This window comes from Lagenorhynchus albirostris, chromosome 1 (genome assembly GCF_949774975.1).
Source record: "Lagenorhynchus albirostris chromosome 1, mLagAlb1.1, whole genome shotgun sequence".
Taxonomy (NCBI): Eukaryota; Metazoa; Chordata; class Mammalia; order Artiodactyla; family Delphinidae; genus Lagenorhynchus; species Lagenorhynchus albirostris.
The window spans coordinates 125,421,066-125,445,192 of record NC_083095.1 but is presented as its reverse complement, the minus strand read 5'-3'; the positions used below and the strand labels follow the sequence as shown (position 1 = coordinate 125,445,192).

The 24,127-nt window shown below is 36.1% G+C and overlaps 1 protein-coding gene across 4 annotated transcripts in view; it reads right to left on the bottom strand.

Moving 5' to 3' along the window:
- Positions 1–24,127, bottom strand: part of IQCH (IQ motif containing H) — a 207,446-nt gene that overhangs the window by 103,366 nt on the left and 79,953 nt on the right. For all 4 annotated transcript variants that reach the window (XM_060152775.1, XM_060152785.1, XM_060152796.1 and 1 more), the window contains 2 exons: positions 3,003–3,082; positions 1,121–1,159 (listed from right to left, as the gene is read on the bottom strand). In XM_060152775.1, the coding sequence (XP_060008758.1) occupies positions 1,121–1,159; positions 3,003–3,082 (119 nt within the window). The remainder of the gene's footprint in view (positions 1–1,120; positions 1,160–3,002; positions 3,083–24,127) is intronic.

Here is a 24,127-nt window from a genome sequence, read left to right as displayed (position 1 = left end):
CGCCCTGAGAAAACCATAACGCATCCTAATTTTAAGGTGCAGGAGCAAGCTCACAATTACCTCACAGCAAGAAGTCAAGGAAAGCTAGGGGATCGAATTGCACTGATTTGTTTATCCAGGAGCACCCTTCTGTCAGGTTCAGACGACTATATGCAGTCATTGCTATAAATACAGCCCTGTCTGCTCTCAGCTCTGCAGGAGTATAAGGAGATCCAAAAGGTGGTCTCTTTTTCCTTGAAAAGGGGTGACTAAACTCCCTATGAACTTCTTACTGATAAGATCACCAAGAGAGGGAGGCCTAGAAGATGCTCTTAAAAATAGACTACTGCATTATGAAACAAGCACTTTATTGTTCCAGAGCACTTTCACACTCATTAAAGCCTCTAACCCTCACAGCCACCCTAGAGAAAGGAGGTATCATCCCCATTTCTCAGAGGAGGCTAGTGGGGTACAGAGAATTTAAGTGACTTGCTCAAAGTTCCCTTATTAGTAAGAGGAAAATCCAGCTCTTGCTCTGTCTCTTACTAGTTGGGTGTTCAGAACTTTTATTACACATGCATGGCCTTACGGAATGCTCCTCACTGGCATGTACTTGCCATTGTGGGAACTATTTTATTTTTCCAACTTTTTGGTTACCTTATTTCTTTTAGTCAGCTTAACTCTAAATCCCACACCCTTACCTATTACATCATAGATGTAGTATGCATGTGTGCACGTGTATGAACACACGCACACGTGTAAGTACATGCTGGAGGACAACTGAGTTTTGTTTTTTTGTTCTATTCTTTCTAAGTGTACTTTTAAAAGATGAAAATCTTCGATAGAGGTTGAAGACTGATGTGATTCAGAAAAATTTGAGTATGCTAAATCACTTTTTTGGACTGCAGTCTGAGAAATAATTCAGTCCCAACAGAGGGGGAAAAAAGGGTTTTCCGCTTTAAATGAGCCATGTTTTCTTTTCTGAAAACATGATTTAATTTCTTTTATAAAAGAAGAGCGAAAGAACTTTTGTTGTCGTCTCCAGCTGTCAAACCTGCCTCCCGTACTTTTGCCCTGAAGCAAAAGGAAGGGCCATCAGGTGACAAACCCCAAATTTCAACTAGTCACACAAATTATAGACCTTCCTATCATGATATCCTCTTGACTTTCTGCCCTTCCCCTACAATGAAGAACAGACACAGTTTAAGTCAAAATGACTCTCATGGGCAATTTTACAAAACAAATAGAAGGCACAGAGTCTCTCCCTCTCCCTCCCCCGCCCCCCACTTCCCCAGCTTCCCCCTCTGGGCCAGCCTATCCCCTCTTTCCAGGCAGGCAGGAGCTAATAATCAGAAAGACATTTCCCACCCCAGACAGTGATGCTCTGCTTGCCAAGGGCCCTGTTTGCTTTGAAGAAAGAGTTTGACAAAGTAAATATTTACAGAAACAACTATAATCGGATGCCAAGTCCCACTTCGAGGGGACAGGCAGAGAAGTATTTTTAAGAAAGGGTTTCTCCATGTGGTATCACACTGCCCGGTGGTGGGGACTGATCCAAGCTCTGTTCTGGGTTTATCATGAGTCCAGGCATATCACAGTCTTTCTCTTAGCCTTTTAACTTCCATGCTAGGAACTTTCCACAGAGTAATGAATAATTTCATTTACCGCTGAAGAGTCAATTCAGAAATGTACTAATTCGGGACCACGGGGAAGTCTTCAGATATTACTGCTTTTAGCAGTAGAGGAAAGCTTCATGAAGTCAACAGGGAAGAGATTAAAGGCAGGGTTAATTAGCACTCAGGAAATGTCATTATTTTAAAAATATATATTTTTGAGATAGACCACTTACTGGCTAAAACACAGTCATATTTATATTACCTGTAGATCTGTTACCTAGAAACTGTGGAACCTGAGAGCTCGAACACAGTGAGAATCAAAACAGGTGCGCCTGCCTGTTCCCATTATGCACATTAGCCCATGGCCTTCGCACAGCCTGTTAAACAGCTGAATCTGAAACAATCATGGTGCAGGCCAAACACTAGCCTGAAGGCCTGTCCGTCTTGGGATTTGGCCATTTACATTGATTTTTTTTTTAACCCATGTGTTTCATGAAACACAAATATTTGCCATGACAACTGGGGTGTCACATGACATACTGCTACATAAAAAGCTTGGAAATCTCTTAAGGGGAAACAGCCCACCAGTGCTGCAAATACAGTGAAAACATCTTGAGGAAGATGTGGGCATTAAAAGATGAAGATCTGGAAAGAACAGGTAACAGTTTACTATGCAGACATAGTAGGATTAATTTCTTCTGTGCCACTCTTCAATTTCTCTTTCTTTCTTCCTTTCTTTTTTTTTTTTAAAAAATGGGAGCAGCTGTAAACATGACCACATAGGGTAAGCCCAGAAAAAAAAACCTCTGCCAGCTGTCTCCTTCTGTGGTGAAAAGTTTCAATTATTACTAGTCTGTCTTGTGGCTCATCAACATAAGAAAGCAGGCTACAAAAGTCCAGCACCTTTAAACCAGGAGAATCTCCATAAGGATGAGCATGTTGTACTGTGAGGTCCTAATGTTAAAGAATACAGATTTCCTTTCCCTTCCGCATTAAGGTATCTGTACAAAATCGGGGAACTTGCTTTATTATCCTATGCTTAAAGATAAATGAAACCTCACAATAACATACCCTATGCAACACAAATTGGAATATAAAGCAATAGTTTCGTATTCCGGACTCCTGGGCCCTTGACCAGCTAGCAGTAGAGATTGACTCAGTCATTTAGTTAATCTCGAAATAATGCAACATGATGGAATTTTTTAGATCCTACTGATATTGTCATGGTAGAGTTTACCTGCATAACAATCTTCCCTTTTAAAATCAAATGCATTCCAGCAGCAGCTGAAATAGTATTTATTTCTATGTGAAAGGTACAACTCGATAACATGTGCGTATTACCAAAAATCTCACTGAGAATATTGTAAATCAGAACAATTTTCTTTCGTTAGTTAGGAATATGAATACCTTTGATCTTTGTTTCCTGAGAGAGGGAGTCTTCACTTCCGCTGGAATCGATGGTGTTCTCTGGGGTGTAGCGAAAGGGGCTGTGGATGGAAGTGGTGCAATGTTACCTCTTCCAGAAAGAGAGACTTATTCATTGGGTTGATGCTACTGGGTTTGCACCTTGAAAGTCAGATGGCTCTGTCACCCATTCACTGTTCACTACCAGTCATTCTTGTATCAATTCAATGAAACATTTGTGATAATTGACTTCAAAAGGAAAGCAAAGAGCTTGGAAGGGCAACAGTTCCATCAGAACATAAGGTCAGCTCCCCTTATGCAAATTTCCTAGAGGAAAAGGCAGATTTTAAAAGCAAGCAATTTAGAGAGTTATCTTTGTCTTATATGATGTTTCGCTATAAGATTTCTTTAAATAGCCGTATTCCCAAGTTCACTTAAAAAGTAAATATAACTATATAAGATGGACTATTCTAATGTATAGTCATTTAAAAAGAAAATTCTAAAGAATTAAAATGGCTTCGGGTAAATAAAACAAGTGAAAAACACAAATAAATATTATTTTTGAAATGAATTAAATCTATAAGCAGCAACTTTTGGAGAACACATCTAGTCCATGGGGGGTAAGCCTCCATGCTAGACAATGCTTGGAAGAGAAATGGAATCTCTCCTGTTGCCTGGCAGCAAACCCAACTGCCCTTTACAGAAAAGCTCAAATTTGGCATTCTCAGGAGAGAAAAATCCTTACCTTACTCTTTCTAAGAAAGAGAAGAAATAATTTATTTAAATAGTTAATTCAGTCAAAAAAGTGAGGCTTCTTTCAACTTACTTCCTTACTCCACCCCTTTTCTGTCAGTTCTCTAACAACAATGTTAGAAAGAACTGACAGATATTCGTTAAATACAACACATCAGTATACGATTTAGAATTCCACTTTGAGGACTCAGTTCTCTCACATTGCCTCAAGTGGGCTGCAAGGAGTATCTTCAGCTATCTCTTTAAAAGTAGCAGGAAGTCCAGAGTCTTAGCACACAAAAAATCACCTCCACAGAAGACATTTGTTGCATTGGACCAACCCCGTTTTACCATCTTCCTGGTTTCCCTGTCTTCCAGCGATCCTCCAGGACTGCGAGACTGCCCACCAACTTCCCTAAGGCTGGGCAATTGGCTATACAGTCGGTCCTCTGTATCCATGGATTCTGCATCCACGGATTCAACCAATTTCCATCCGCGGTTGGTTGAATCCACAGATGCAGAACCCGGGAATACAGAGGGCCAACTGTGCAATGCCATACTATAGGAGGGACTCGAGCATCCGTAGATTTGAGTATCCACTGGGGGTCCTGGAACCAATCCCCTGAGGATAGTGAGGGACAACTGTAGTGTGTGAAGACTCTATTTTCATCCTACAAGTTTTTGCCTTGACTTCTGTGCTGTCCTACCCCACTGTCCACTTGAACCTGGCTCTCCCACTTTGAAGGTCAGTTCACACCGTTATACCCAGGCTACTGTGAGTCCACAGATTCACCCATAAAGCCTGTTATTCCTATTATCTGCAAGCTCAGTACACTTTTTATTTAACTTTCAGGTTCCTGCAGACAAATGAGATTTATGGTTAAATTCCCATGATGAAACAAAATAGCAGCTGAGAAGTGGGCATGATTTTTAAAGGAATTTATTAAAATTTCAGTGAAATTTGGTAGAATGAAGATCTAAAAGATTTGTAATTTCACATGGATAATCCAGTTAATGGTATCTCTAAAAAATTATTTTGAGGTTTTTCTTAGTTACCTGCAGAAATTCTATCATTAAATGTATAACTTCATGTAGCCTTGGATTTTATGGGACACATGCATTTGAAGAATGTGTCTGCATCCTAAGGCACTGCCTGTTTTGCTACTCAGTTTCCCTTCTGGAAAAATCTGTTGGATAAATTTTGCCAGTGTCAGTGTCAGGGAAAAAAATCTTTGTATGTTTCTGTGGTAGTTATTGGCATGCGCCTCCCAAGAAGCCATCCCCCCTTCTTCCTTGCTGATTTTAGAACCTCAATTTTTTCAGGGTAACAACATCCCCAGCTTCTAGGGTTTCCAGATTTAGCAAAAAAAAAATTTTTTAAAGGGCACACAGTGAAATTTAAACTTTAGACAAGCAACAAGTAATGTTGTAGTATAAGTATGCCCCAGATATTAAATATGTTTAATATCCATGAATGGATTAGACCAGAATTTCATGAATGCATTAGACCAAGCATAATTTATCATCCTAAGTATTTAGTATAAGTGTGTCCCAAATCCTAATCCTAATCCTACTCTTATCCCTGGACATTCACTTTCTCAGCCTTTCTTGTACCTAACAGTGGCCATGTGATCAGTGAGAAGTGAAGTCCATCCCGGGGCTTCTGGGAAGAGATTGGTGCCACTATTTTTCCCTCTTCCTGCCTGGAGTGTGTATGTTAAGGCCCACATCTGCAGGAGTCATCTTAGAGCTGTGAGTTAGCAAGCGTGAAGATGAAATGAAGCATGCTAAAGAAGGTAAAGCAGAGACTCGTTCTAACCCTGTGTATCAGCAGCATCAGCACTAGAGTCCCTACTTCCTGATTCCTTATGAGATAAATGAACTCCTCATTGTTTAAGCCATGAGGTAGTTAGGGTTTCTGATATTTGCAGTCACATACATTCCTGACTGGTACCCCTCCCTCCCCCTCCTTATTCTCTATTCTGTGCTCTGTCTTACTGCATGTGCAAGGGCCTCAGGAACAATGTTCAATAGTGATGGCAGTAATAATGATGGCAGTAGTGGTCATCCCTCAACTGTCTCTGCTTTTAATGAGGAAATAGAATATTTCTAAAGTTTCCCTACTAAGAACATTGTTTTCTGTGGGGTTTTGGTTGAAGACAATAATCAGGTTCAGAAAATTCTCTTCTACTTCTACTCTGCCCAGAAGTTTTTTCTTATTATTAATGTTGAATTGTATTGTATGATTTTAAAATTTTAGTATGTATTGAGATGATCACAGGGTTTTTTCTTTTTTAATCTGTTAATGTGGCGAATTGTATTGTTAGATGTTTCTAATGTTGAATCTTCCTTGATCATGATGAATGTAAAAAACATACTGCTAACTTTTATTTAGAATGTTTACCTTTATGTTCCTGAGATTGATTTATATATATTTTTTCTTGCAGTGTCCTCATCCAGTTTTGGTACCAAAGTAGCATCATAAAATCAGTTGGTAAGCGTTCCTTCTTCTCTTTTACTATGGAATAGTTTAATATAAGAATTACCTGAGCCTTTAAAGTTGGTAAAACTTCCCTATAAAAGACCTGAGGCCCTTTTTGTTTGGTATATTTGTGTGTGTGTGCATGTGTGCACATGTCCATGTGGAAGACAGATATTTTTGACTGCCAAATCAAATTATCTAATGGTATTGCTTTCTTTAAGTTTTCTATTTTTTCTTTAGTTAACTTTGGTAATTTAGATTTTTCTAGGAAATTTTTCATTTTGTTTTTAAAAATGTATTGGTATTAAGTTACCATATTATGTTTTTTTTTTTAACATCTTTATTGGAGTATAATTGCTTTAAACGGTATGTTAGTTTCAGCTTCACAACAAAATGAATCAGTTATATATATACATATATTCCCATATCTCTTCCCGCTTGCGTCTCCCTCCCTCCCACCCTCCCTATCCCACCCCTCCAGGCGGTCACAAAGCACCGAGCTGATCTCCCTGTGCTAGGCGGCTGCTTCCCACTAGCTATCTACCTTACGTTTGGTAGTGTATATATGTCCATGCCTCTTTATCGCTTTGTCACCGTTTACCCTTCCCCCTCCCCATAGCCTCAAGTCCATTCTCTAGTAAGTCTGTGTCTTTATTCCTGTTTCACCCCTAGGTTTTTCATGTCATTTTTTTTTTAAATTCCATATATATGTGTTAGCATACGGTATTTGTCTCTCTCTTTCTGACTTACTTCACTCTGTATGACAGACTCTAGGTCTATCCACCTCATTACAAATAGCTCAATTTCGTCTCTTTTTATGGCTGAGTAATATTCCACTGTATATATGTGCCACATCTTCTTTATCCATTCATCCGATGATGGACACTTAGGTTGTTTCCATCTCTGGGCTATTGTAAATAGAGCTGCAATGAACATTTTGGTACATGACTCTTCTTGAATTATGGTTTTCTCAGGGTATATGCCCAGTAGTGGGATTGCTGGGTCATATGGTAGTTCTATTTGTAGCTTTTTAAGGAACCTCCATACTGTTCTCCACAGTGGCTGTATCAATTTGCATTCCCACCAACAGTGTAAGAGGGTTCCCTTTTCTCCACACCCTCTCCAGCATTTATTGTTTCTAGATTTTTTGATGATGGCCATTCTGACTGGTGTGAGATGATATCTCATTGTAGTTTTGATTTGCATTTCTCTAATGATTAGTGTGTTGAGCATTCTTTCATGTGTTTGTTGGCACTCTGTATATCTTCTTTGGAGAAATGTCTATTTCGGTCTTCTGCCCATTTTTGGATTGGGTTGTTTGTTTTTTTGTTATTGAGCTGCATGAGCTGCTTATAAATTTTGGAGATTAATCCTTTGTCAGTTGCTTCATTTGCAAATATTTTCTCCCATTCTGAGGGTTGTCTTTTGGTCTTCTTTATGGTTTCCTTTGCTGCGCAAAAGCTTTTAAGTTTCATTAGGTCCCATTTGTTTACTTTTGTTTTTATTTCCATTTCTCTAGGAGGTGGGTCAAAAAGGACCTTGCTGTGATTTATGTCATAGAGTGTTCTGCCTATGTTTTCCTCTAAGAGTTTGATAGTTTCTGGCCTTACATTTAGGTCTTTAATCCATTTTGAGCTTATTTTTGTGTATGGTGTTAGGGAGTGATCTAATCTCATACTTTTACATGTAGCTGTCCAGTTTTCCCAGCACCACTTATTGAATAGGCTGTCCTTTCTCCACTGTACATTTCTGCCTCCTTTGTCAAAGATAAGGTGACCATATGTGCATGGGTTTATCTCTGGGCTTTCTATCCTGTTCCATTGATCTATCTTTCTGTTTTTGTGCCAGTACCATACCATCTTGATAACTGTAGCTTTGTAGTATAGTCTGAAGTCAGGGAGCCTGATTCCTCCAGTTTCTTTTTTCGTTCTCAAGATTGCTTTGGCTATTCGGGGTCTTTTGTGTTTCCATACAAGTTGTGAAATTTTTTGTTCTACTTCTGTGAAAAATGCCAGTGGTAGTTTGATAGGGATTGCATTGAATCTATAGATTGCTTTGGGTAGTAGGGTCATTTTCACAATGTTGATTCTTCCAATCCAAGAACATGGTATATCTCTCCATCTATTTGTATCATCTTTAATTTCTTTCATCAGTGTCTGATAATTTTCTGCATACAGGTCTTTTGTCTCCTTAGGTAGGTTTATTCCTAGATATTTTATTCTTTTTGTTGCAGTGGTAAATGGGAGTGTTCTCTTGATTTCACTTTCAGATTTTTCATCATTAGTATATAGGAATGCCAGAGATTTCTGTGCATTAATTTTGTATCCTGCCACTTTACCAAATTCATTGATTAGCTCTAGTAGTTTTCTGGTAGCATCTTTAGGGTTCTCTATGTATAGGATCATGTCATCTGCAAACAGTGACAGCTTTACTTCTTCTTTTCCGATTTGGATTCCTTTTATTTCCTTTTCTTCTCTGATTGCTGTGGCTAAAACTTCCAAAACTATGTTGAATAAGAGTGGTGAGAGTGGGCAACCTTGTCTTGTTCCTGATCTTAGTGGAAATGCTTTCAGTTTTTCACCATTGAGGATGATGTTTGCTGTGGGCTTGTCATATATGGCCTTTATTATGTTGAGGAAAGTTCCCTCTATGCCTACTTTCTGCAGGGTTTTTATCATAAATGGGTGTTGAATTTTGTCAAAAGCTTTCTCTGCATCTATTGAGATGATCATATGGTTTTTCTCCTTCAGTTTGTTAATATGGTTTATCACATTGATAGATTTGTGTATATTGAAGAATCCTTGCATTCCTGGAATAAACCCCACTTGATCATGGTGTATGATCCTTTTAATGTGCTGCTGGATTCTGTTTGCTAGTATTTTGTTGAGGATTTTTGCATCTATGTTCATCAGTGATATTGGCCTGTAGTTTTCTTTCTTTGTGACATCCTTGTCTGGTTTTGGTATCAAGGTGATGGTGGCCTCGTAGAAGGAGTTTGGGAGTGTTCCTCCCTCTGCTATATTTTGGAAGAGTTTGAGAAAGATAGGTGTTAGCTCTTCTCTAAATGTTTGATAGAATTCGCCTGTGAAGCCATCTGGTCCTGGGCTTTTCTTTGTTGGAAGATTTTTAATCACAGTTTCAATTTCAGTGCTTGTGATTGGTCTGTTCATATTTTCTATTTCTTCCTGATTCAGTCTTGGCAGGTTGTGCATTTCTAAGAATTTGTCCATTTCTTCCAGATTGTCCATTTTATTGGCATAGAGTTGCTTGTAGTAATCTCTCATGATCTCTTTTATTTCTGCAGTGTCAGTTGTTACCTCTCCTTTTTCATTTCTAATTCTATTGATTTGAGTCTTCTCCCTTTTTTTCTTGATGAGTCTGGCTAGTGGTTTATCTATTTTGTTTATCTTCTCAAAGAACCAGCTTTTAGTTTTATTGATCTTTGCTATTGTTTCCTTCATTTCTTTTTCATTTATTTCTGATGTGATTTTTATGATTTCTTTCCTTCTGCTAGCTTTGGGGTTTTTTTGTTCTTCTTTCTCTAATTGCTTGAGGTGCAAGGTTAGGTTGTTTATTCGAGATGTTTCCTGCTTCTTAAGGTGGGCTTGTATTGCTATAAACTTCCCCCTTAGAACTGCTTTTGCTGCATCCCACAGGTTTTGGGTCGTTGTGTCTCCATTGTCATTTGTTTCTAGGTATTTTTTGATTTCCTCTTTGATTTCTTCAGTGATCACATCATTATTAAGTAGTGTATTGTTTAGCCTCCATGTGTTTGTATTTTTTACAGATCTTTTCCTGTAATTGATATCTAGTCTCATGGCGTTGTGGTCAGAAAAGATACTTGATACAATTTCAATTTTCTTAAATTTACCAAGGCTTGATTTGTGACCCAAGATATGGTCTATCCTGGAGAATGTTCCATGAGCACTTGAGAAAAATGTGTATTCTGTTGTTTTTGGATGGAATGTCCTATAAATATCAATTAAGTCCATCTTGTTTAATGTATCATTTAAAGCTTGTGTTTCCTTATTTATTTTCATTTTGGATGATCTGTCCATTGGTGAAAGTGGGGTGTTAAAGTCCCCTACTATGAATGTGTTACTGTCGATTTCCCCTTTTATGGTTGTCAGTATTTGCCTTATGTATTGAGGTACACCTATGTTGGGTGCATAAATATTTACAGTTGTTATATCTTCCTCTTGGATCGATCCCTTGATCATTATGTATTGTCCTTCTTTGTCTCTTCTAAAAGTAGCATCATAAAATCAGTTGGTAAGCATTCCTTCTTCTCTTTTACTATGGAATAGTTTAATATAAGAATTACCTGAGCCTTTAAAGTTGGTAAAACTTCCCTATAAAAGACCTGAGGCCCTTTTTGTTTGGTATATTTGTGTGTGTGTGCATGTGTGCACATGTCCATGTGGAAGACAGATATTTTTGACTGCCAAATCAAATTATCTAATGGTATTGCTTTCTTTAAGTTTTCTATTTTTTCTTTAGTTAACTTTGGTAATTTAGATTTTTCTAGGAAATTTTTCATTTTGTTTTTAAAAATGTATTGGTATTAAGTTACCATATTATGTTTTTTAAAAATTCTACCTGTCTGTAGTTTCTGCCTTTTTTCATTTTCATATGATTTATTTGTTCCTTCCCTTTTTTAAAATTACAGCTTTATTGAAGTATAATTGACAAATGAAATTGTAAGATATTTAAAGTGAACATTGTGATTATATATTTGATATATATATATATTTGAAAGGATTCCTCCATCTAGTTAATTAACACATCCGTCATCTCATGTTTTTATATTTTTTATTAGTGAGAACATTTTCCTACTCTCTTAGCAAATTTCAATTATACAATACAGTGTTATCAACTATAGTCATCATGTTATGCATTAGCTCCTCAGACATTATTCATCTTGTAGCTGAAAGTTTGTACCCTTTCACCAACCTCTCCCTATTTCCCCCACCCCTCAAACCCTGGCAACCATTTTTCTACTCAGTGTTTCTATGAGTTTGATTTTTTTTTTTTTTTTTTAGATTCCACATATAAGCTATACCATGTGGTATTTGTCTTTCTCTGTCAGGCTTATTTCAGTTAGCATTAATACCCTCCAGATTCATCCATGTTGTCCAAATGGCAGAATTTCCTTCTTTTTTAAGACTGAATAATATCCCACTATAAATATATGACATTAAGTTGTGTCTATACCTTGGCTATTGTGAATAATGCTGCAATGAACATGGGAGTACAGATATCTCTGGAGATAATGACTTCGTTTCCTTTGGATATATACCCAGAAGCGAAATTGCTGAATCATGTGGTGGCTCTATTCTTAAGGTATTGAGAAACCTCCATATTGTTTTCCATAGCAGCTTTACCAGTTTATATTCCTACCAACAGTGTACACTGATTCCCTTTTCTCCATATCCTCATTGGCATTTGTTATCTCTTGTCTTTCTGATAAAAGCCATTCAAACAGGTGTGAGGTGATACTTCATTGTTGTTTTCATTTGCATTTTGCTGATGATTATGACATTGATCACCTTTTCATGTCCCTGTTGGATTTGTTTGTCTTTTTTGAAAAATGTCTATTCAGGTCCTTTGCCCATTAAAAGATTTGGGTTATTTGTTTTTTTGCTATTGAGTTCTATGAGTTTCTTGTATATTTTGTGTATTAGCCCTTTATTGGATATGTGGTTTGCATATATTTTATCCCATTCCACAGGTTGCTTTTTCATTTTGTTGATAATTTCCTTTGCTGTGCAGAAACTTTTTAATTTGATGTAACCTAACTTGTTTATTTTTGCATTGGTTGCCTTTGCTTTTGGTGTCAAATCAAAAAAAAAATCATTTCCAAGAGCTTATCCTGTATGCTTTTTCCTTAGGAGTTTTATGGTTTCACATCTAATGTTCAAGTCTTTAATCCATTTTGAGTCAATTTTTGTGTATGGTATGAGATAATGGCCCACTTTTATTCTTTTTAATGTGGCTGTCTAGTTTTCCCAACACTATTTATTGAAGAGATTAACCTTTCCCCATTGTATATTTTTGAATTCTTTGCAAAAATTAATTGACCATAAAAGCATGAGTTTATTTCTGGGCTCTCTGTTTGGTTCCATAGATCTATGTGTCTGTTTTTATGCCAATAACATGCTGTTTTGGTTACTATAGCTTTGTAATATTGTTTGGAATCAGGAAATGTGATGCCTCCAGTTTTGTTCTTCTTCCTCAAGATTATTTTCACTATTTGGTGTCTCTTGTGGTTATATATGAATATTAGGATTATTTTTTCTATTTCTGTGAAAAATGCTATTGGGTTTTTAATAGGGATTGCATTGAATCTGCAGATTGCTTTGGACAGTATGACCATTTTAACAATACTAATTCTTCCAGTCCATGAACACAGAATAGCTTTCCAGTTATTTGTGTCTTCAACTTCTTTCATCAATGTTTTACAGTTTTCAGTGCACAGATCTTTCACCTCCTTGGTTAAATCTTAAGTACATTATTGTTTTTGGTGCTGTTGTAAATGGGACTGTTTTCTTAATTTCTCTTTCTGATAGTTGTTAGTGTATAAAAATGCAACTGATTTTTGTATAGTGATTTTTGTATACTGCAACTTTACTGAATTCATTGATTAGTTTTAACCATTTTTTGGTAGTAACTTTAGGGTTTTCAATATATATTATGTTATCTGCAGAGACAGTTTTACTTCTTCCTTTCTGATTTAGATGCCTTTTATTTCTTTTTCTTGCCTAATTTCTCTGGTTAGGACTTCCACAACTATGTTGAATAAAAGTGGCAAGACTGGGCATCCTTGTCTTATTCCTGATCTTAGAGGAAAGACTTGTAGCTTTTTTTTTTTTTTTTTTTTTTTTTGTGGTACGCGGGCCTCTCACTGTTGTGGCCTCTCCCGTTGCAGAGCACAGGCTCTGGAATGCAGGCTCAGTGGCCATGGCTCACGGGCCCAGACACTCTGCGGCATGTGGGATCTTCCCGGACCGGGGCACGAACCCGTGTCCCCCGTATTGGCAGGCGGACTCTCAACCACTGTGCCACCAGGGAAGCCCTAGCTTTTAACTTTTGAGTATAATGTTAGCTGTGGTCTGTCATATATGGCATTTATTATGTTGAAGTATGTTTCTTCTATACCAATTTTTTGAGAGTATTTATCATGAAAGGATGTTGAATTTTCAAATGCTTTTTCTGTAGCTACTGAGATGATCATATGATTTTTATCCTTTGTTTTGTTAATGAGGTGTATCACATTTATTGATTTGCATATGTTGAACCATCCTTGCATCTCAGGGATAAATCCTCCTTGATTATGGTGTGTGATCCTTTTAATGTGCTGTTGAATTCACTTTGCTCATATTTTCTTGAGGATTTTTGCATCTGTGTTCACCGGGAATATTGGCCTGTTATTTTCTTCTCTTGTAGTGTCCTGGTCTGGCTTTGGTATGAGGGTAAATGAGTTTGGAAGTGTTCCCTCTTACTTTACTTTTTGGAAGAATTTGAGAAGAATTGCTATTAATTTTTCTTTCAGTGCTTGGTGGAATTCACCAGTAAACTCATCTGGTCCTGGACTTTTCTTTGTTGAGAGGTTTTTGATTACTGGTTCAATCTCCTTGCTAATAATTGGTCTGTTCAGATTTTCTGTTTTTTCATGATTCAGACTTGGTAGATTTATGTTTCCAGGAATTTATCCATTTCTTCCAGTTCTTCTGTCTAATTTTTTGGCATATAATTATTCATAGTTGTTTCTTATGATCCTTAGTATTTCTGTGTTGTAATGTCTCCTCTTTCATTTCTGCTTTTATTTATTTGAGTCTTCTCTCTTTTTTTAGTCTAGCTAGAGGTTTGTATATTTGTTTATCTTTCCAAAAACAACTCTTATTTTTCATTGATAGTCTCCCTTGTCTTTCTAGTCTCTATTTCATTTCTTTCCACTCTGGTCTTTGTTATTTCCTTCCTGTATCTTTTGGCTTAGTTTGTTCTTAGTGTAAAGTTCGGTTGTTTATTTCAGATTTTTCTTTTCTCTTAATGTTGACATTTATTGCTATAAACTTCTGTCTTAGAACTCCTTTTTTTGCATCCCATAAGCTTTGGTATGGTGTATTTCCATTTGTCTCATGATCTTTTTAAATTTCCCTTTTGATTTCTTCTTTCACCCACTGGTGGTTCTGGAGCCTGTTGTTTAATCTGCACATATTTATGAATTTTCCAGTTTTTCTTTTGTAATTGATTTCTACTTTCATACCATTGTGTTTGGAAAAGAACCTTGGTGTGATTTCAGTTGTCTTAAGTTTATTAAGACTTGCTTTAATTTCTATTTCCCTAGTGATTAATGCTGTTAAGCATACTTTCATATATCTATTTACCATTCATTTATGTTCTTTGGTAAAATGTCTGTTCAGAGCTTTTGTCCATTATGTTATTGGGTTACTTGTTTGTTTTTTCCTTTTCTCTTTTTAAAAAAATTTTATTGAAGTATAGTTGATTTACAGTATTGTGTTTAATTTTGGCTGTACAGCAAAGTGTACAGTTATACATATATATATTATTTTTCATGTTCTTTTCCATCATGGTTTATCATAGGTATTTTATGTTTTCTTAATAGCTTTTACAATCTATTTTTTTCCAGTGGATAGAGGAGGTATTTGGCTTTTATTTAATTTATTTTTTTATACAGCAGGTTCTTATTAGTTATCCATTTTATACATATTAGTGTATATATGTCAATCCCAATCTCCCAATTCATCCCACCACTTTCCCCCTTGGTGTCCATACATTTGTTCTCTACATCTGTGTCTCAATTTCTGCCCTGCAAACCGGTTCATCTGTACCATTTTTCTAGGTTCCACATATATGCATTAATAAACAATATTTGTTGTTCTCTTTCTTTTTTTATTGAACTCAAATATTATTTTTGAATTTTATTTTATTTTATTTTTATACAGCAGGTTCTTATTAGTCATCCATTTTATACACATCAGTGTATACATGTCAATCCCAATCTCCCAATTCATCACACCTCCACCCCCACCCGCCACTGCTTTCCCCCCTTGGTGTCCATACGTTTGTTCTCTACATCTGTGCCTCAATTCCTGCCCTCTAAACCGGTTCATCCATACCATTTTTCTAGGTTCCAGATATATGCGTTAATATGTAATATTTGTTTTTCTCTTTCTGACTTACTTCACTCTGTATGACAGTCTCTAGATCCATCCACATGTCTACAAATGACCCAATTACGTTCCTTTTTATGGCTGAGTAACACTCCATTGTATATATGTACGACATCTTCTTTATCCATTTGTCTGTCGATGGGCAGAGGTTGGTTCCATGACCTGGCTATTGTAAGTAGTGCTGCAATGAACATTGGGGTGCATGTGTCTTTTTGAATTATGGTTTTCTCTGAGTATATGCCCAGTAGTGGGATTGCTGGGTCATATGGTAATTCTACTTTTAGTTTTTTAAGGAACCTCCATAGTGGTTGTATCACTTTACATCCCACCAACAGTGCAAGAGGGTTCCCTTTTCTCCACACCCTCTCCAGCATCTGTTGTTTGTAGACTTTCAGATGATACCCATTCTAACTGGTATGAGGTGATACCTCATTATAGTTTTGATTTGCATTTCTCTAATAATTAGTGATGTTGAACAACTTTTCATGTGCTTCTTGGCCATCTGTATGTCTTCTTTGGAGAAATGTCTATTTAAGTCTTCTGCCCATTTTTGGATTGGGTTGTTTGTTTTTTTAATATTGAGCTGCATGAGCTGTTTATATATTTTGGAGATTACTCATTTGTCCATTGATTTGTTTGCAAATATTTTCTCCCATTCTGAGGATTATCTTTTTGTCTTGTTTGTAGTTTCCTTTGCTTCACAAAAGCTATTAAGTCTCATTAGGTCCCATTTGTTTATTTTTGTTTTTATTTCCATTACTCTAGGAGGTGGATCAAAAAAGATCTTGCTGTGATTTATCTCAAAGAGTGTTCTTCCTATGTTTTCCTCTAAGAGTTTTATAGTGTTTGGCCTTACATTTAGGTCTTTAATCCATTTTGAGTTTATTTTTGTGTATGGTGTTACAGAGTGTTCTAATTTCATTCTTTTACATGTAGCTGTCCAGTTTTCCCAGCACCACTTATTGAAGAGACTGTCTTTTCTCCATTGTATATGCTTGCCTCCTTTCTCATAGATTAGTTGACCATAGGTTCATGGGTTTATATCTGGGCTTTCTATCTTGTTCCATTGATCTATGTTTCTGTTTTTGTGCCAGTACCATATTGTCTTGATTACTGTAGCTTTGTAGTATAGTCTGAAGTCAGGAAGTCTTATTCCTGCAGCTCCGTTTTTTCCCCTCAAGACTGCTTTGGCTATTCGGGGTCTTTTGTGTCTCCATACAAATTTTAAGATTTTTTTGTTCTAGTTCCGTAAAAAATGCCATTGGTAATTTAATAGGGATTGAATTGAATCTGTAGATTGCTTTGGGTAGTATGGTCATTTTCACAATATTGATTCTTCCAATCTGAGAACATGCTATATCTCTCCATCTGTTGGTATCATCTTTAATTTCTTCATCAGTGTCTTACAGTTTTCTGCATACAGGTCTTTTGTCTCCTTAGGTAGTTTTTTTTTTTTTTTTTTTTGTGGTATGCGGGCCTCTCACTGTTGTGGCCTCTCCCGTTGCAGGGCACAGGCTCCAGACGCACAGGCTCCAGACACGCAGGCTCAGCGGCCATGGCTCACGGACGCAGCCGCTCTGCAGCATGTGGGATCTTCCCAGACCAGGGCATGAACCCATGTCCCCTGCATCGGCAGGCAGACTCTCAACCACTGCGCCACCAGGGAAGCCCTCCTTAGGTAGGTTTATTCCTAGGTATTTTATTCTTTTTGTTGCAATGGTAAATGGGAGTGTTTTCTTAATTTCTCTTTCAGATTTTTCATCATTAGTGTATAGGAATGCAAGAGATGTCTGTGCCTTAATTTTGTATTCTGCAACTTTACCAGATTCATTGATTAGCTCTGGAAGTTTTCTGGTGGCATTTTTAGGATTCTCTATATATAGTATCATGTCATCTGCAAACAGTGACAGTTTTACTTCTTCTTTTCCAATTTGTATTCCTTTTATTTCTTTTTCTTCTCTGATTGCCATGGCTAGGACTTCCAAAATTATTTTGAATAATAGTGGTGAGAGTGGACATCCTTGTCTTGTTCCTGATCTTAGAGGAAATGCTTTCAGTTTTCCACCATTGAGAATGATGTTTGCTGTGGGTTTGTCATATATGTCGTTTATTATGTTGAAGTAGGTTCCCTCTATGCCCACTTTCTGGAGAGTTTTTATCATAAATTGGTTTTGAATTTTGTCAAAAGCTTTTTCTGTATCTATTGAGATGATCATATGGTTTTTATTATTTAAATTTTTAATATGGTGTATCACATTGATTGATTTGCGCATATTGAAGAATCCTTGCATCCCTGAGATAAATCCCACTTGATCATGGTGTATGATCCTTTTAATGTGTTGTTGGATTCTGTTTACTAGTATTTTGCTGAGGATTTTTGGATTTATATTCATCAATGATATTCGTCTGTAATTTCCTTTTTTTGTAGTATCTTTCTCTGATTTTGGTATCAGGGTGATGGTGGCCTCATAGAATGAGTTTGGGAGTGTTCCTTCCTCTGCGATTTTTTGGAAGAGTTTGAGAAGGATGAGTGTTAGCTTTTCTCTAAATGTTTGATAGAATTCACCTGTGAAGCCGTCTGGTCCTGGACTTTTGTTTGTTGGAAGATTTTTAATCACAGTTCAATTTCATTACTTGTGATTGGTTTGTTCATATTTTCTCTTTCTTCCTGGTTCATCTTGGAAGGTTATACCTTTCTAAGAAATTGTCCATTTCTCCAGGTTGTCCATTTTATTGGCATAGAGTTGCTTGTAGTAGTCTCTTAGGATGCTTTGTATTTCTGCACTGTCTGTTGTAACTTTTCCTTTTCCATTTCTAATTTTATTGATTTGAGTCCTGTCCCTCTTTTTCCTGATGAGTTTGGCTAAAGGTTTATCAATTTTGTTTATCTTCTCAAAGAACCAGCGTTTAGTTTTACTGATCTTTGCTATTGTTTTCTTTGATTCTATTTCAATTATTTCTGCTCTGATCTTTATGATTTCTTTCCTTCTGCTAATTTTGGGTTTTGCTTGTTCTTCTTTCTCTAGTTCCTTTAGTTGTAAAGTTAGATTGTTTATTTCAGATTTTTCTTATTTCTTGAGGTAGGCTTGTATGGCTATAAACTTCCCTCTTAGAGCTACTTCTGCTGCATTCCATAGGTTTTGGATCATCGTGCTTTCGTTGTCATTTGTCTCTAGGTATTTTTTAATTTCCTGTTTGAGTTCTTCAGTGATCTCTTGGTTATTTAGTAGTGTATTGTTTAGCCGCCATGTGTTTGTATTTTTAATGTTTTTTTCCCTGTAATTGATTTCTAATCTCATAGTGTTGTGGTCAGAAAAGATGCTTGATATGATTTCAATTTTCTTAAATTTACTGAGGTTTGATTTGTGACCCAAGATGTGATCTATCCTGGAGAATGTTCCGTGTACACTTGAGAAGAAAGTGTAATCTGCTGTTTTTGGGTGGAATGTCCTATAAATATCAATTAAATCTATCTGGTCTATTGTGTCATTTAAAGCTTGTGTTTCCTTATTAATTTTCTGTTTGGATGATCTGTCCATTGGTGTAAGTGAGGTGTTAAAGTCCCCCACTATTATTGTGTTACTGTCGATTTCCTCTTTTATAGCTGTTAGCAGTTGCCTTATGTATTGAGGTGCTCCTATGTTAGGTGCATATATATTTATAATTGTTATATCTTCTTCTTGGATTGATCCCTTGATCATTATGTAGTGTCCTTCCTTGTCTCTTGTAACATTCTTTATTTTAAAGTCTATCTTATCTGATATGAGTATTGCTACTCCAGCTTTCTTCTGATTTCCATTTGCATGGAATATCTTTTTCCATCCCCTCACTTTCAGTCTGTATGTGTCCTTAGGTCTGAAGTGGGTCTCTTGTAGACAGCATATATATGGGTCTTGTTTTTGTATCCATTCAGCAAGCCTGTGTCTTTTGGTTGGAGCATTTAATCCATTCACATTTAAGATAATTATCGATATGTATGTTCCTATTACCATTTTCCTAATTGTTATGGGTTTGTTTTTGTAGGTCCTTTTCTTTTCTTGTGTTTCCCACTTAGAGAAGTTCCTTTAGCATTTGTTGTAGAGCCGGTTTGGTGGTGCTGAATAATCTTAGCTTTTGCTTGTCTGTAAAGCTTTTGATTTCTCCGTAGAATCTGAATGAGATCCTTGCTGGGTAGAGTAATCTTGATTGTAGGTTCTTCCCTTTCATCACTTTGAATATGTCATGCCATTCCCTTCTGGCTTGTAGAGTTTCTGCTGAGAAATCAACTGTTAACCTTAAGGGAGTTCCCTTGTATGTTATTTGTCGTTTTTCCCTTGTTGCTTTCAATAATTTTTCTTTGTCTTTAATTTTTGTCAGTTTGATTACTATGTGTCTCGGCATATTTCTCCTTGGGTTTATCCTGTGTGGGCCTGTCTGCACTTCCTGGACTTGGGTGACTATTTTCTTACCCATGTTAGGGAATTTTTCGACTATAATCTCTTCAAATATTTTCTCAGGTCCTTTCTCTCTCTCTTCTCCTTCTGGGACCCCTATGATGTGAATGTTGTTGTGTTTAATGTTTTCCTAGGGGCCTCTTAGGCTGTCTTCATTTCTTTTCATTCTTTTTTCTTTATTCTGTTCTGCGGCAGTGAATTCCACCATTCTGTCTTCCAACTCACTTATCCGTTCTTCTGCCTCAGTTATTCTGCTATTGATTCCTTCTAGTGTATTTTTCATTTTAGTTAGTTTGTTGTTTAATTCTTCTAGGTGTTTGTTCTTTACTTCTTCTAGGTCTTTGTTAAACATTTCTTGCATCTTCTTGATCTTTACCTCCATTCTTTTTCCGAGGTCCTGGATCATCTTCAGTATCATTATTCTGAAATATATCATTATTCTGATAATCATATCATTATTCTGACAATGATAACCATATCATTATTCTGAATTCTTTTTCTGGAAGGCTGCCTATCTCCACTTCATTTTGTTGTTTTTCTGGGGTTTATCTTGTTCCTTCATCTGGTACATAGCCCTCTGCCTTTTCATCTTGTCTATCTTTCTGTGAATGTGGTTTTTGTTCCACAGGCTGCAGGATTGTAGTTCTTCTTCCTTCTGTTGTCTGGTATTTGGCTTTTGGGAAGTCTGAGGTTTTCCGTAGCATTCAGTAGGTGTTCTGTAGGAGTTGTTCCACATGTAGATGTATTTTTGATGTATTTGTGGGGAAGAAGGTGATCTCCACATCTTACTCCTCCACCATCTTGAAGCTCTGTCGGGTTGCTTGTTTTCTTATTATTGAATTATGAGTGTTCTTTATATATTTTGGACAAAAAAATTCTTCATCAAGGATGTGTTTTGAAATTTTTACTCCCAATTTGTAGCTTTTCTTTTTACCATCTTAACACTGTCTTTCAAAGAATAGAAGTTTTAAGTTGTGATTAAGGCCAAGATATTAGTTTTTTTACTCTTGTGGATTATGCTTTTGGTGTGGCATCTAAGAAATCTTTGCTTAACCCAAGAAAACAAAGATTTTTCTCCTTTGTTTTCTTCTAAAAGTTTTATAGTTTTAGGCTTTACACTGACTTCTATGATACATTTTGAATAAATCTTTGTATGTTGTGCAAGGTGTGGGTCAAGGTTCTGTATATAGCTATCTTCAATTATTCAAGCATCATTTATTGAAAAGACTGTCCTTTCTCTATTGAATTGCCTTTGCACTTTTGTCAGAAATCAGTGTATATGTGTGAACTCTCTATTCTGTTCCATTGACCTCTGTCTTTATCCTTTTCTGATACCACATTGTCCTGATAACTCTAGCTGTATACTAACTCAGATAACATGAATCTTCTGATGTTTTTCTTTTTCAGAATTGTTTTGGTTATTGTACCATCTTTACCTTTCCATACAAATTTTAGAATTGACTTGTTAATTTCTAATAAGAAAAGTCTACTGATCTTGATTTGGATTTCATTGAATTTATAGACAATTTTGGGAGAATTAACATCATAACAATATCAAGTCTTCTAACCAGTAAACATGGCTTACCTTTCCATTTATTTAGGCCTTCTTTGAATTTTTTTCATTAGCATTTTGGGGTTTTCAGCATACGGATCTTGTACCTATTTTTTAGTTTCATACCTAAGTATTTCATTTTTTGGTGTTATTTTAATGGCATTGTTTTTAAAATTCAATTTCCAATTGTTCCTTTCTAGTATATAGAAATTCAATTAATTTTGCATATTAACCTTGTATCCTGAAACCATGCTAACCTCCCTTATTCATTTTAGTGGCTTTGTGTTTGTGTGTGTGTGTGTGTGTGTGTGTGTGTGTGTGTGTGTTAGATTCTTTCAGATTTTCCATGTAGTAATCATTCTGTTTACAAAGAGATTATTTTATTCCTTCTCTTTCCATCTGCATGTCTTTGTTTTTCTTACCTCATTGCATTGGCTAGGACATTCAGTACATGTTGAATAGATGTGGTGAGAGTGGATATTCTTGTATTATTCCTGATCTTAGGGAGAAAGCAGTTGGTTTTTCACAATTAAGTAAGATTTTAACTGTAGATATCCTATACCAGTCTGAGGAAGTTCCTTACATTCCTAGTTTGCTTAGGGCTTTTTTTTATTTTTATTTATTGTGGTGGTCATATGATTTTTCTTCTTCAGTCTATTGATATGATGACTTACACTGACTTTTTAAAAATTATACCATCTCTTTTGTTTAGTTCTTTTTTTCTTTTATTTAAACATCTTTATTGGAGTCTAATTCCTTTACAATGTTATATTAGTTTCTGCTGTATAATAAAGTGAATCAGCTATATATATACATATAACCCCATATGCCCTCCCTCTTTTGTCTCCCTACCACCCTCCCTATTTCACTCCTCTAGGTGGTCATAAAGCGCTGAGCTGATCTCCCTGTGCTATGAAGCTGCTTCCCACTAACTATCTATTTTACATTTGTTAGTGTGTATAAGTCCATGTCACTTTCTCACTTTGTCCCACCTTACCCTTCCCACTCCCTGTGTCCTCAAGTCCATTCTCTATGTCTTTATTCCTGTCCTGCCCCTAGGTTCTTCAGAGCCATCTTTTTTTTCTAGATTCCATATATATGTGTCAGCATACAGTATTTGTTTTTCTCTTTCTGACTTACTTACATTGACTTTTAAGTGTTGAGAAAGTCCTGCATTCCTGGGATAAACCCTACATGGTCATGATGTATTATCCTTGGTTATGGTAGAGCTTTCCAGGCTTCTCCTCTGTAAATTTTTAATTTTTCCCCTTTCCATACCCTATTATTTGGATATGAGTCATTAAGTCCAGCCCACATTCAAAGGAGGGAGAATTAAGCTCCACCTCCTGGAGGGAGGAATAACTACTTATATTATTTGGAATTCTTCTGTAAGTAAGATTTATCACTTCTCTCCTCCTTCTATTTTAACTTCTCTATGTCTCTGTATTTAAAGTTAGTTTCTTGTAGACCACATATAGTTGAGTCTTTTTTATTTATCCAATCTGACAATCTGTGTCTTTTAACTGATATGTTTAGACCATTCACATTTAATATACAAAGAGTCTTCACTTTGTACTATTCCAATAGGCACAAATTTGGTACCACAGTTTCATTAAATAATACCAGTCCCCCAACAGCAGGGTTCAAATTTCAGTTACTATGGTATAGTAACTGTCAGTAATGGCATAAAGCACAAACTTTGCTGCTAGATCTTTGTTCCACAAATCATTATGTAAGTGAAAGGTGCATATCATGATCAGTGATTGGCCACTGTATATCTGCTTTTGGGTTCACACACAGACTGCAAAGAATGTAGTGGTATTGCCTTCTTTTCTCTCAATGATAAATCCACATAATTTTTTACAAAAATTGATAATTGAAAGGTAGAATCGGTTAACAAAGCTGAAAGTTCAGCAAAAAAACCTGAAAACTGATAGTGCTGAAAGTGAAATAAAAATTGATTATAAGTAGAATTCTAGAAGAAATAGCTGACTATTGGAATGTTGATATTGCCACCATTCGCAAGACTCTGGTAATGCAGCCAGAGGAACTTTAAGGTTAACTTATTGACAAAAATGAGAAAAGTGGTTGTGATGAAAGGGTGAACATGTTCCAGAGGACGTGATGCCAGAAAAAAAAAATCACATTAAAGAAACCCAGAAGTATTTCATAATATTGAAAGTACAAAGGATAAAATGTTGGAAACTGGGCATATAGTCAGTGTACAAATATACCTATTGATTTAAATTTTATTTAGCTCTCAATATAATTACTGGAATACATTAAACTTTAATACTTAAAGTCAAGTATTCCATTGTCCAAATCTGGCCTGTAGTCTGTTTTTCTATGGTTCTCAAGCTAAGAAATGTTTCTACAATTTTTAAGGGTTGCAAAAACAAAACAAAATAAAAATAATATGTACAGAGATTATATGTGGCATGTAGTGCTTATAATATTTTCTATCTGACCCTTTACATAAAGAGTTTGTTCACCCTTGCTTAAAACTGATTCTTACTTTTTAGTGCACTTCTTACTTTTGGTGAAAAATACATTTCCTTCTGTAAAGAGTAAATTTAAAATATGTGTCATATTAAGAAAAAAACTAAAAAAAAAAAGGAAATAGACAAATTTACAATCATAGTTTGAGACTTTAACATACCTCTCTTAGCAGTAGGTGGAATAAATGGGCAAAAAAAATTAATAGAGACATAAATTTGAATAACATGATTAAGTTG